This window comes from Phyllostomus hastatus, unplaced genomic scaffold, assembly GCF_019186645.2.
Source record: "Phyllostomus hastatus isolate PE091 unplaced genomic scaffold, TTU_PhHast_1.1 phas_contig_29, whole genome shotgun sequence".
NCBI classification, from domain to species: Eukaryota; Metazoa; Chordata; class Mammalia; order Chiroptera; family Phyllostomidae; genus Phyllostomus; species Phyllostomus hastatus.
Window position 1 is genome coordinate 45,915,048 of NW_025333835.1, and position 14,668 is coordinate 45,929,715.

General features: G+C 44.1%; 1 protein-coding gene across 5 annotated transcripts in view; it reads left to right on the plus strand.

Moving 5' to 3' along the window:
• The window catches only part of NBEA (neurobeachin), a 446,461-nt gene that overhangs the window by 115,286 nt on the left and 316,507 nt on the right, over nucleotides 1-14,668 (plus strand). For all 5 annotated transcript variants that reach the window (XM_045839137.1, XM_045839139.1, XM_045839138.1 and 2 more), the window contains 2 exons: nucleotides 2,337-2,502; nucleotides 4,003-4,098. In XM_045839137.1, coding sequence (XP_045695093.1) covers nucleotides 2,337-2,502; nucleotides 4,003-4,098 — 262 coding nt within the window. The remainder of the gene's footprint in view (nucleotides 1-2,336; nucleotides 2,503-4,002; nucleotides 4,099-14,668) is intronic.

Below are 14,668 nucleotides of genomic sequence, written 5' to 3' on the forward strand. Positions count from 1 at the left end.
CTGTGGTGAAGACATTGCTAATTTAGTCACATGAACTGTTTAAATCCAAGTAAAAGATTTGTGTGACAAAATTTGCTATGTGGTAAAAAAATACAGCTTAAAAAAGAAAACTTTGTTTTCAGTGTTTCCCAGTAAGCTAAAAATGAAAGGAAATTTATTACCCTAATTTGCCTGTACCCAAAATTATATAAAGTAATTTTAATCCTTAGAAATTGAATTGCAAGTTTCCCAACGTCGTGGTTGAAGCATTACAACTTTTCAGGGATTTCAGAGTTAATTATATAACTGACACCGTATTGAATAGTGGAGAACCCCATTTCTGAAGCAGATGGGAGGGACATCATGAAGTTCGTGTCTTCATAACAGTAAAATACCTAAGAGAGTCAATTAATCTGTGTAAAACTTGAGTTCTCCAGATGTTCAACCTCTAAGTAAATTGTTATTCTTTTTCAAAGACAACTGGGAATAAGCGGCGCAATCAGTTTGTAGATCTGGGTTTGCAGAGCAGAGGTGGCTCCCGTGTGCCCCGCGTGAGGGAGGGGCTTGAGGTCGGCGAGGGCGCAGCAGCCGTGGTCTGCAGCTCTGCAGCTTGGCCGTCGGCAGTCCTTCCTTGCACGTGTGCTTGTTAAATCCTTTTAATTACCTGCCTGGCCCTGCGTTTCCAGAGGTGGAGCTAAAAGTGTTGTGAGATCCTTCTGGTCTACCACAGCTTGGGCTGCATTTGCATTCGTTCTTGGTCGACATCTTTTGTTGTCTGATTGTACTCATCATATCCTTTATAATAACCATGTAAGCTTTGATTGTCCCCCTTTGTGTATATTTATTCCATTAGCATTGCAATGCAAGGAGTATGCAGTTTAAATACTTCATAAGAAACTGTATCTCCAGAAAAGCTGTCACCCGTGGAGTGCAAAATACTAAATTCCTATTTCAGAACAAATTTATCTATTTTGGCCATTTTCTCCATTAACTGTTCTAATTTTGCTTCATGGCATTAAACCATCAGTAAATATTTTTTGTTTACACTCTGTTCTGACAAAAGCACATCATTTATTTTTATTCTTTAATCTTTGTTTTTGTTGTTGACAGTATTGCAGTCATCCTCGTTTTCCCCCTCTGCCCCCCCCCGAGCCCCGCCTCCATCTGGCTGCCACCACACTGCATTGTTCGTGGGGCATGCACGCAGGTGCTTTGGCTGGTCCCCTCACATTCACATACATTTTGGATTGTGTTTACGTTGCACTTAAATGAAGTAATAAGTATGACGTGCCCATTAACAGTTACTAGACTTTAGTGCATGTTTGTTTTTCATCTGTGGGGCACAGTAATGCAGTTTTGGTTTGAAGTATCTCTTTTGCCTTGCTTAGAATAAAGCTTGATAACCATTTATGTGCAACTCTTTAGATATGGCCTACTTTGGACGTGGGCTTAGAGACCATATAAACCTGCCTGCTGGAGGGCTATCTGATGGAGGGCTATCTAGGCTCGTGGGACACATCTTTGAAGGTAGCATGCAGCTCCAAGCCCAGTGGCCTTCTTCCCCACCGGCCTGCAGGCTGCGTGGGGAGCCACTGCCTCTGCACTGAGGACGCCGGTCTCCTCCAGGCCTGGCAGGGCTTTGCTGGTCTCCTCCGGGCGGGCCCCGCATGTTCCTGAGCTCCTGCAGCTGCCGCCGTGGGTGCTGGTGGCGTTTCCCTGGTGACTTCTCCAGAGCAGGCCAGTGGGATTATGACTTCTTTATAAATGTTTGCACAGGCAGGGAGGGCCTCGCCCTTCCTGAAGCCGCCTGGTGCCCCTTCTGGCTGCTGCTGAGCTCTGTGAAATCTGGCTGCTGCTCCCCAGCCCTATGTCCCCATGTGTGTTCAGCCTCCTGAGCAGACAGTAACAGCTCAGAATTGCATGGGTCCCAAGGACCATTTTACTCTATTAATATTTTAGAGCGTTGGAAACTGCTTGTGTAATTGAGATGTTAAATTACCCTTTTCAGCCTTGTGCCATCTGCCTAATTTTTCATGTGCACACTCTTTTGGAAGTAATGGATAATGATAGTGAAAAGCACAAAGAGTAACATTTGTGACATACTGAACAAAATTTTAACATTTTCATTTTTTGAAATTATCTTTCAACATATAACTCAGATGGTATATTCCTGGAGTTTTATGCAACATTTATACTTAAGTGATAATGAGTAACAATGTATACTTAGCAAGTTTTAATAAAAGTTAAATGTCATAGTTTGCCTTTGTAAAGAAGGTGGAATAGGTACAGTTTTGTGCATTCTAAGAAGTTTTACTTTAAAATTTTTGAACGTTAAGTCTGCTTTTCATTCTGCCCAGGACGACAGCAAGCAGGCGCAGTTCTTAGCTCTGGCTGTGGTCTACTTCATCTCGGTGCTGATGGTCTCCAAGTACCGCGACATCCTGGAGCCCCAGCGTGAGACAGCGCGGGGAGGCCCGCCGGGCAGAAACATCAGGCAGGAAATCAATTCGCCCACTAGTACAGGTACTTACCATTGCCTTAGTTACCATTGGATTTCTGTTATCATTTACCTTCTCTTTATTTCATTTTTACATCCAGACTTAAACTGATTCTGTTCATAGTTCCAAGTAAGTGGTACATAAAGGCTAGTTTAATATTCTTTAATCCCTCAAAAATGTATGAATGGTATTTCCATGATATTTGCTATATTCTCATTCTTCAGTGCATTTTTAGTTTTAGTGTTTTACATTTATTAATACAAATAATGTATACTATTTAACATGCAAGTAACTCATGCAGTTTAAATTTATTACTTTTTAACTTTATAAACATCAAATTAGGAGGTCCTTGTAGAGTAATGCAAGACTAATACTAAGCCAAAATACAAATCTTTATAGCCAAGTTCAAAGCTAGCATTCCTCTTACTTGCTTGCTTTTGCTGTGTAGTTAGTTCACTATTTAAACATCCCTATTGTATAATTAATATATTCTATATAAAGTATTTTATTTTCAATGTCAGTCTTCTATCAGAGACTCGTAATAAGCCAACATACATTCTAAACTTTATACCAAAGTAGCTTCAGCTAAAATCAAAGACGTACCTTCAACAGTGACCTGTCCCAGCTCAGGTTGCCCTTCCTGTCCACAGAAGACACTCACGGTGGAGGAGTTCCTGCGTTTTCAGATTTGTCTGCTCTGCTTGAAAATGATACACACATTTTCTGGCAACTCATAGCCTAACATTGTGGGGTGGCTTCCATTAACGGCATTCCAGGCCAGGTGTTGGTGCCAAGGTTGTTTCTCTGTTTGGTGCAGTGCGACCCTGGCAGCCCCGTGGTGGTTTCGTGTACCATGGGTTATCTTGTAGTTGAAATTGTCTTTCTTACATACATGTTTACGGCGTATAAATAAAATGGATATTTTAAAAAGCAAGTATAAATTACTGGTCAAATCTCTGCATCTGATTTTTCATAGCACATCATACCTCATTTACCTTTTATCGTTGTCGTGGGAATACGGGCTGTGTTGATACTATAATACTTTGCTGCTGCATGCCACGTTACCTTTAAACTCCTAAGCATGGTATTTCATTGTAGTATACTCTTTTAACTTTGGACTTCAAATTAAACATTATTCTACCATTGCAGTTTATGTCTTTTGACCATTTAATACACGAAGACTTTATTATCTTAATCAACTTTTTCTGTATTTTAATGCATTCATATCAGTCATATTTTTATAGAGAGAGAGAATGAGCAATGTATTAGTGAATAACCAGTTCACTAAAAGCACTTCTGATTTTCTTACGTGTTTGTATGTCTCTGTGTCTGCTGCTGAAATAGTTACAAGTATATGAGCTCCTTTCTCTTAATACAAAGCACTTTTGTGCCCCCAGAGACATGGCCTTTCTTGCTAGCACTGTTTGCATGCTGCAGTAACATAAAACTGTCGTGCACCGTCGGTGGACCGTGTTGCAGGTTGTTACATGTTGGCTCAAATCTGATTCCGTGATTTTCTCCACAGTTGTGGTCATACCATCTCTCCCTCATCCAAGTTTGAACCATGGATTCCTTGCCAAGTTAATTCCTGAGCAGAGCTTTGCCCACTCATTTTACAAAGGTAATACTGACCTCATCTCCTGACCTGTTCGGGTATTCTTATTTTCTCATGTCATATACTGAATATCCGTAGTGCTGTTGTTTGTGAGCAAGTGTACGCCTCAGGTTCCATGCAGACGCCTGTTGCCTTTGTACCTGGCCAGTGAGCAACACAGAGCTTTCGGGTGCGCACCCGTTACACTTCTCAGTGCCGTCTGCCCGCGAACGGACGGTGCCCGACGCCGTGTCGGGCAGCCCGCCCCGTGGCGGCGTTCACAGGAGCCTGCGGCAGAGGCACAGCCCAGTCCCGCGCTGCCGGGGCCCTGAGACGAAGGCTGCTCCAGACTCGCAGGAAGGAAGCTTAAAGGAGCCCGGACGGCCTCAGTTCCTCCAGAGCCTGGTGCGTGCGGCTCTCTGCGCTCCAGCAAGCCGTGTGGGCGCACACCCACGAGAAGGGTGTGGACCGTGCAGAGAAGCGGGAAAATGTGATGCAGAAGCGGGAGGAAAACTCAGTCAATAGCAGTGGTTTCAGAAAGGACAGAGTTGGCGGAACTACTAGATGTGGACATTCTAATAGCTTTCGTAAGTGTGTACAAAGTGTTTTTCACTCTAAAGGAAAAAGTGAACATGGTGAGAATAATGGAAGAGTTTTTAAAAGAAGAACCACTTGGAAGTTTCAGAGATGAAGAATGATGTCTGGGTAAGATTAACACGAAAAGTGTTTCTGCGGAGCGGAGGAAAACAGCAGGCTGCCCTCTGCGTCCCCGCCTCCCCCGCAGGGCCTCCCGTGCACAGGCCCACGTTGTCCGGGACGCCAGCCTGAAGGGCTCCGCCCCCGAGACTAGCTGTGGTCTGCAGGACAGCCGCTTCTAAGGGGAGAGCCTTACCCGGGAGTCCGGTGAAGGCAGAGCTCTCCCCGGCTGGCTGTGAACAGAAAGGCAGAGAGGCTGCGGCCTCTGAGGAGTTTGACCCTGCCGGAGAGGGCGAAGAGCTGGGGACAGAGGTGTGACGTCACCCGCAGGAGCAGAGGCTCCGCCGGCCCAAGTCAGCAGGAAGGGGGACCTGTTTCTTGGACCAGAGGATCGTGAGCGTGCACGGGGTGACTCCCGACGGGCCGCAGTGCTGTGCACCCCTGCGTTGGCTGGGTGCATCGGTAGAACTGGTGGCAGCTACGTCTTTTTGTTACAACTCGGGGAATACACAGGTGTTTTTTATACATACACAACCTTTGAACATCCTGGTGAAGCAAAGGAGACATCTTAGCTTTATTCCTCACAAACACATATGGCTGCGAGTTGTGTAAGAAGGGTCAGAGGAGGTCAGATTCAGTGTCCCCTGGAGTCCGTGTCCTGTGGACGCAGGTGCCGAAGCCTCAGCTGCCATGACTGGGAGGCACTCTGCTTAGGCTGCCTGCGTCGGAACCTTAGTCACGACTTTCTTATCACGGAAGGGCTGCCGCGAGGACAGTGGAGCTGAGCTGCACAGTGGCCTTCGTGGCGCCGTGATGTCCTGAGGTGCTCGCGGGGCGACAACAAGGAAGTCGCTGCTCTCTCCCTTGTGTGAGGACCTGGGCCCTGACAACGAGGGCAGCGCGTGGGGATGCCGCCTCTGATGCTGCTGACCTGCAATGTCACCCCCCCAGTCTCGCGCCCCCCAGTGTCGCACGGAGTCGGCCCCTGGAGGAGTCTGCTCTTCAGAGACTGACAGGAGTGACTTCTTCGTCAGACACGTAAAATTTTTCAGCGAACATAGCGCTTCCAGCAAAGAAGGGTCGCCATGTGTGTGTTTTACCAGCAGAAAGTGTCAGAGGACAAAGATCGAAGTCGAAATCTTGGAAGTACACAGTTTCCATGACATGTTTCATTATTTAATAATAATTATCAATGAACTATCTCAGTCTATATGAATAACCTTGATTTCATTCATCCTTGAAAAGTTGTCTCGTCATTTTACATATTTAATGAATACTTTGTGTTTTATTTTCCTTTAAAAAGATTCATGCATAGGAAATTCAGGGAACTGGAACTCTTTTTTTCAGTGAAATTTGTACTTGATTATAACTGCAGGATGAATTAGTGGAACTGGGTATAGAACATCGATGGTGTGTTTTGAAGGTACGGCATTTCCAGTTTCATTGTGGGTGAAAGTTTAAAATAAGTGTTCTGAGCTCCTGAGTTTTCATTCCGTCAGCATGTCTCTGCGACGCTGCTTCCTCCGCTCTGTGTGGTGTTGCAATAAAAGCAGGTCAGCTGTGTGTTATTCGCCTGAGTGACATTATTGCAGGGTCAGCTTGGATCAGATTAAGTTAACAAGAAAAAAGCTCAAGATCAGATTATAAACTTTAAATATTTATATTCTCAGTGTTCAAAATGTTTACATAGTCGTTTGGTTTGGGAAATAACTCATTAATTAAAACTTTTTATTTAGTTCTGAGAAAAGTTACAAGTGTAAAAATTTTTGTGTACATACACCTTTAGTGCGACATGGACAGTTTTTGTGATTATTTTCTTTTCTCCAGTGTTTGTTCACATTATATTTATTGAGATATAGTTTTGTGTCTGTAGAGTCAAAGAATAAAAACATTTGTACTTTTATTCTGTGTACTTTAGAACATTTTTGTCCTCACAGACAGTTTGAAAAGCTTTGCCTCCTTCGTACTTCCCTCCCTTCTGGCAGCTCCTTATTGAGCCTTTTGGGGATCCCCGAACTGGTCCTCTGGCCTCCCTCCTTTCTGGCCTTTGACTGCGCTCACCTGCAGGCCCCAGCCCTTCTCCGAGCACTGCCCGCCTTGGTGCTGGACTCGTCTCCAGCCGCTCGGTGTTCCAGCTGGTGGGCGATGCTAGCACTACACTGCCAATGTAACTTAAACAGTAATGCAGTGAAATACAGTTTGGGTTTAACATGTTCACATAATAAGTATTTTATAATATGTAGTGTAACAAATATAATGAAATCATTTTTCTTTCTAAAGGATTTCTATAACTGGGACAAGGTTGCAATGTCCAAACTTGTAGTAGCAAGATTATTTTAGTGCTAATTTATTTGGATTACGGTAATTCTCTTCAACATGGTTTTCTTACCTCATTCTTTTATTGCTCTTTGTTGTAGTGGGGTTTTTTTTTTTTTGGTTTTGCTACATTTCGTTTTAAACTAAGAATGAAATTATGTCCCATTCTGACTTGCATTTTTCGAGTAGCATTTAGAGTAAAATATCACATGGGTCCTGGGTAATCAGATGGCTGACCACCTTTCCACCTTTATCTGAGGTTATCCCTCCATCCACTCGTGGTGTTGTGGCCAGGTTGCCTTTCCGCTCTTCCATCACTCCAGGACTTGCCCGCCTCGTGTATTGCCCCTTGTGGTCGGCTCTCTCTTTCCTGTGTGTTTTCACGACTGCTGCTCCCATGTCTTTCAGCTGTTAGGGGTCACCTCTTCCCAGCATCTTTCCTGACTCGGGGCACCCCTGGCTTCCCCCCAGCCACCCTGTTGTCTGTAACGGCACCCTCCCTTTTTCTCGTCTTGTGGTTCTGCAGTCTACGTATTTGTCAAATGGTGTATTTGGATGTGTACTTCCAGAAGTGGGCCTTTTCACCTTGCCTGGCACAGGGAAGTAGGCCAACTAAATATTGTTAAGCTAACAACATGAGTAAGTGAGAGAGATGGACATTTTTTTAAAAAGCTAAGGATTGATGGTAGCCATAAAATGCATGTAAGAAACTTTTATTGATAGCTTGTCCTGGAAACTGTTAAAGCTTTGTGTTAATTATTTCACTTTAGGTGTAACAAGAAGAAAGTTAAGTGTAGGTGAACTTACAAGTAAATGTCATATTTTTCATCTAACAATTTATAATCAGGGAAAAGGATTAACAGAAAATAAAATAAGAGAATGTGGTACTGTTACAATAATAGACATAGGTCATAGACAGTCTTTAAATAGACTAGAATTTGTGTATGTCATTATTTTAAGTACAACTTTTCTAATCAAATGGAATGGGAAGTTATTTGAAAAATGGTTTGGGGATTACCACATGGGGCAACCACTTGAAAAAAAATTCATGTCCCTGTTTTCTAGTATGCCAAGTAAATTTCACATGTGTTAAAGTTTATAGGTAAAAATGAAACAACATAATTTAAGAAAATTAAAATTAATATTTATATAAAAATATTTTCACCCTGGCCGGTGTAGCTCAGTGGATTGAGCGCGGGCTGCAAACTAAAGTGTTGCAGGTTCCATTCCCAGTCAGGGTACATGCCTGGGTTGCAGGCCATGACCCCCAGCAACCGCACATTGATGCTTCTCTCTCTCTCTTTCTCCCTCCCTTCCCTCTCTAAAAAATAAATAAATAAAATCTTAAAAAAAATACTTTTAAATCATAACATCATAGGCTGAAGCTGTAAAGTACATGATTAAATGAAGGTTTTACAAGTTGTATGTTGGCCACATTAACAAAATGAAAGGATAAATGCAAATAGGAAGAATTTTACACTTAGATGATAAAAGTAAATAAAGGCCTTAATGAATAAAAAACTTACAGATCAATTAAAATAATACATCACAGTAATGGAAAAATGTAGAAAAATACCAAAAAACGAACAAAAGAAATGCAGCATACAGTACAAATGAGATAAATTTATTTAAATCTACCAGTAATCAAGTAAGTTTATATTTAGACAAAAATATATCATAATTTACAATTTGGGCAAAATTTTGAAAAATAAGTATAAATATGTGTACTTTACATAGCATAAAAATATCCATAACCCTTGATCTATTTTATTTTCAGAATTGCATCTTATTGGGGAAAAAAGACCAATAATCTATATACAATTATTTTTACTGCTTAGTTTTTGTTGGATATGCAGAAATAAAATTAATATTTATTTAATTTTTAAAAGATTTTGTTTGTTTATATTTAGTGAGGGGAAGGGAGGGAGAAAGACAGGGAGAGGAACATCACTGTGTGGTCGCCTCTCATGCAGTCCCTACTGGAGACCTGGCCCGCAACCCGGGCATGTGCCCTGACTGGGAATCGAACCAGCAACGTTTTGGTTCACAGGCCAGCACTCAGTCCACTGAGTCATGCCAGCCAGAGCTAAAATTAATATTTATTAAATAAGTTTTTATATTCTTATAAACTAGCATTAATGTTTTTAATGTTACAAATTTGTTATTTTTTCTAGCTTTTGGAATTATTTTTAACAGATCCATAGTAATGTATTATGTGGGTGCATTATAATTTACTTTATCATAGTAAATTATGAAGTATTACTCCGTAATACTATCATTAATACAATATAGTAGTTTTATTGGATAGTGATATTGAGTATATTATATATTTCAGTTATTTACTGGTGAAAATCATGGTCAGTTATTCATAACAAATATTTTTTTAAACTTTAACTCCTAAAGGTCTGCTTTTAATATTACTGAAGGTACCAAGTGTAGGGGAGTGTGGAGATGGAAGAGGATATAAGGGGGATACATAGTAATGGAGAAAAGTATAATGAAAATAAACTGTTAAAAAAAGAAAACCTTATTTTCCTTCCTTCCTTCTTTCCTTCCCCCTTCCCTGTCTCTCTGCCTCTGTTTTTCATCTTCTGCTCTTCCCTTCCTCTCAGTTGGCCTCACCACCCTGGGCACTGGGGGTGCCGGGGGAACGCAGCGTGCAAGAGGCCTCTGCCCTCGCACAGCTGGCACTCCAGCGCGCGAGGTGCACTACAGAAGCTACACACTTCTGTGACTGCGGGTTATGTCGCATTCTGAGGAACAGAGTTCCAGAGTGTGTGTCACAAGAAAGTGCAGGCGGAGCCCTCACATCACTGAGGGCTGGGGGAGGCCTTGTGGAAGGAGTGGTTAGTGGGGCACCGGAGGGTGATGTCGGTCAGTTTGGGAGGAGTGTGGGGACAGTCGAAGCACGTTCCTGCAAAGGTGAACACAGGCTCTGAGAAACCCCTTGGCCCACTGTGGGAACATATGGCGCTGAGCAAAGTCAGGAGGATGAGAAGCATCCCTGAGTTTAGATGGGGAAGCAGGCCCACCGGGCCTTGTAACTGTATTAAAGACCTATCTGGTTTTCAAACTAAGTGGAGTATTGTGTGAGTGTCCCTTTGCTGCCATATGTAGTTTCCCAGACATGCTGGCCTAAAGGTTTAGTGTGTTCCAGCTCTGTAGGTCATAGCTCTAACGTGGGTTTTGCTGCTGGTGCGAGAGGTGACAAAGTACTGGGGACGGTTTGAGGACAAGATGTGTCTCCCACGTGAGGCTTCTCCTTCAACACTGGGGCGGAGGCGGTGGTTTTACGTGCCGTACAGAAACCAGCACAGAGAGTGAGGCAAGATGAAGAAAGGAAGGAGTAGGTTCTAAATGAAAGAACAAGATAAAACCTCTGGGAGTAGAGTCCTTAATGAAATGGAGAGAAGTAACATACCAGGTAAAGGTGCTCACTGAACGGGGGAGAAGAGTGGATGGACACAGTGGGAAATTCAGCAGGGAAAAAGAACTGTAAGGAAGGACCGCAAAGGGACGGCAGAGCTGGAACTGCGGTAATTGAACCGAAAAGCACGCTGCAGAGGCCCAGCAGCACAGCCCACAAAGCCAACGGGAGGTGAGTCACCTGGGAGACAAGGCGGTGGAACTGACCCGATACAACAGCCTCAGGAAAATGAATTTTAAAATAAAGTGGAAACAGCTTTTTTGGGGAGAACATTGAGTAGCATAACATTTTTATTACAGGCCTCCCAGAAGGAAAGAGAAAGAGAAAGAAAGGGGTAGAAAGGATTGAAGAAATAACAGCTGAGAACTTTACTGACCTCCAGGAGGAAGTAGTAATCTGGATGTGTTCCTTCTGAGGTGTCTATGGGAAAATCAGTTTTTGGAAAGCTGAATCCAGCAAGGACGATACAGGTGATAGCAGACAGGTTTCTTGGTCTCGCAGCGTACAAGAGCCACATTTTTCAGGGGCAAAACCACAACTGATCTGTCCACTCAAAATGGAAAACTCGTAAGCTATGGAGCCCAAACTGGAACTTGCACATGATATTTCCATTCCGTCTCATTTCCTTCAGAAAGGAAGAAGTACCCAAGTAGCTTAGGGGTTAGACTTACAGGGGAGGTGAGGGTGAGAAGCCGTTTTCGTAGGATGGGATGCACTGGTGCGGTTGGTGTGGAGGGATTAAAGCCAGGGAGAGGAGGTGAATTAAAGATGAGCAGAGAGAGTGCCTGGGAGCGGTTGGGCTCCGTATTTTCCTACAGGGTGTCGTTAGGGTGACAATAATCGTGATGATGGTGACAGTGAGCTCCGTGGCAGCAACAGCTCCAAAAACTAGAGCAGCACGACTTCGTGCCACTTGTACTCTTCATGAATCGTGTAATCTAATTGTCACTCCAACTCTGTAGTATACATACATGCTGTTGCTACGCTCATTTGACAGACTGCAGAGTGAGGCTGAGAACAGCAGCTCAGTGGTTCATCCCACATCACAAAGCATGGATAAGTCTCGATCGAGAGAGAAACAGCCTCAGTTTTAGCAGATAAACTCGTCATCACACATAGGAAGCAATCTGCAGCTTATTTAATTGATACCAACTGTGTTAAACCATATTTGCTTGTTTCTGTTTCTCTGCAGCTCAAAAACTGTACACATATGTGTTGGCATTTCCTTTTGAGTGTTTTTGTTGCTTCCATACGTTGCAGAGATGCATGATGTATTTTTCTTTGAGAGGAGAAAAAGTACAAAAAAAGCTAAGGCAAGAGAAAAGTAAAACATGTACTTACAAATATTTTATCATTTCTATTAGATATTTTACCAAAAATGTACAGAATGGAACTAGACTAAAATTTGGAGCTTAGCCATCTCTTACTGGTAGGCTTCCAAACACCGCTCCTCCAGGAAAAGCCCCAAGAACACAGGCAGAAATGGTCCAAGCCCCTTTTTCCATTCTGCAGGACGTAATCAAAAGCTTGCAACAACCCACAGATTGTCAAGTCAAGACAACTTCAGAACCTCTATGAGACTCTGAAGCTTTGTGGTGACTTGCTGTGCCCTCTTGCCGTCCCTCTCTCCCAGCTCTGCGGTGACCTAGGAAACCAGGCAGACAGCCTTGGTTGCTATGAGAACTGCAGTCTGGCAGCCACTGCAAGAAGGCCAGCAAGGTGTGGAGGTCACAGAAAGACCTGTTTTCAGGCACTGACCCTGTTTGACCTGGCTGGCAGCTCGCCCTGGGAGAGCCCCACTCACGAGGTGTGCTCGTGTCAGATCATAAAGCCCTACTTCTAAGGTGTTTGTCAGAGTAAGTAACATCAGTTTTATTTAACATCGCAACTACCTCAGGTTTCAATACCAGCAGTGGCAACTATAGCCTCACCAAAAAAGTTAAAAGGAAGGTCTGGGGATCAAATGTCCATATTCCTGGGGCATTGCTCATGTCCTGGAAGGACCTGAGGAAGGCCCCAGGCATTTCCCTCTGGCTTATTTTCAGGCTCCATGCAAGCAGGGAGTAAGTTGTAAACAGGATAAGTGTCAGAAATATGCCTGACACACACACGGAGCCTCTGGCAGGGAGGAAAAGCCCCACTGGCTTCAGGCGCTGAAGGCCCTCTCTGTTCAGGTGTTAGCTGATGACCAGGTGGGTGGATGGGGCGGGGACTCGGTGCTGCAGGTGGCGGGGGTGTAGGGTCAGAGTCCCCTAGGCGAGTCGGTAAACAGACCGAGCAGCAAGGAACCCCACTGGAGGGGTCTGCTTTCCAGGATTGGTGAATCCGATGTTTTAAATGTCTAATTTTCAACAAAAAATCATGAAACACACAAACAGGAACGTGGCTGACACAGCACAGAAGAGCAGTGCGTAGGAAGTGCCTCTGCGGTTGGCCACACTCAGCCGTCGCCTTAAACCAGCCACTGCGTGCGCGGCGCTCAGGTAACGGAGGGAAGCCTCTTCTGCTGGTAACGTTTCACCAAGGGAGAGTGTCAGTAAAGAAACGTCGTATTCTGGAAAAGAACCCAGTAGAAACTCGGGTGACATTTAATAGCCAGAATGTAAAACTCTTTGGAGAGGCCCCGCAGAAGCTCTGAGGTGGCAGGAAGAGGAGTGGGCACCCTTTGTGAAAGGTCCGCAGGGACCCTCGGGCTCGGAGACAGAGCAAAGGAAGAAGCAGCCTGAGGACGGCCTCGGAGACTGGAGACCGGAGACCGGAGGCCGGTGGGATGCTATCCAGTGAGCCAGCGCACAGCGCAGCGCGGGGTTCCAGAAGAGGGGAGAGAAAGAGGAAGGGCAGGAAGGACGCCACGCCGGGAGGAACAGAGGCCCCAGAACGTCCCGTCCCGAGTCTGATGGAGTCGTCCCTGGGAGTCCGAGGGGCTCCGCGCTCTGCCTGCGGGGTGAACTCCAACCGGTCCGCAGGCCTTGCGCACGGCCTCCTCAGCTGAGGCGCCTTCTCGGCTCTTCCTCGTTTCTTCCGAGCTGTGGTTTTGTCTGCTACGGGCCTGCTGTTGGTCACAGGGAAGTCCTGAGCTGCACTCTCTTTCATGCGTCAGGGTGGCAGACAGATTGAGCCACGTGTAAGTAACTGCAAACAGTTACTCAATGCATCGCATTCTTGTGTCGCGTAAAACGAACTTCGGTAATGACTGAAAGTTTTTTGTCTACTTTTTTCTCTTTGAAATTTAGGTTAATTTTTATGTAAGTTGGCATTTTTGGATTTAATATAAATAAAATATACATGGTTATATACAGATTTTAATGTTTTATTTTAAGTCACTTTATTGTGATGTAGTCTCCTTAGTTATTACTATTCGAAGAGGAAATAATATAATTTTGGTGCCATACTAACAAGGTGCTGACTGTTCTTTTCATGTTATTCCTTATTTATATCGTTTGGAAAATAGCAATATGAATAATTTAATAGGTAAGATATTGAAATACTTCATAAACCACTGGGAAACAAAATTTTGGGAGGAAGGGATGTGATAAATGAGGTCACCATATAGAAATTCTGTCATTCACCCCCATCATTTTCACAAAATTCATTAGATGAACTCAGTCAGGCTCAGTGAAGCACTGAGAAAGAGAGACCCCTGGCGTCCGGTGGCCCGTGTCCGACCAGGTGGACCACTCAGGCGGGGCTGCCCTGCCCTGCCCCTCCCTGGGCCGGACAGGGCCACAGGGCCGGTGCCTGTAGAGGCGGATGAGTGCTGGTGAGAGGCTGCAGGTCTCCAGTCCTCAATACACGATAACCACGCACGCGCATTTATACTTTCTCTGCTGGTCTTGCTTACCTTCCTATTGGAGTTACTTCGGCTAAATACTCCTAGCACTTTCCCGTCACTCAAAACCCTGTACGTTTTGTGAAGTGATATTTACGCTGTCAACTAGCAGCACGTTCTGTAAAAGATGTTAGTGCGTAATGGGAACTTAAGTTTTTTGGCTGCTGATCCATTTTTTATTTGCAATTACTGTAACAAAATCTTCCATTGGTGTTTATTTTTATTTCTGTGTGATGGGATCACAAGGTGTGCCTTACGAAACTTAAGTATTTGAATAGAATTTTTATTCTAGCAGGTTTACTGCTTTGTTTTTGAAATCTTTTCTCAGT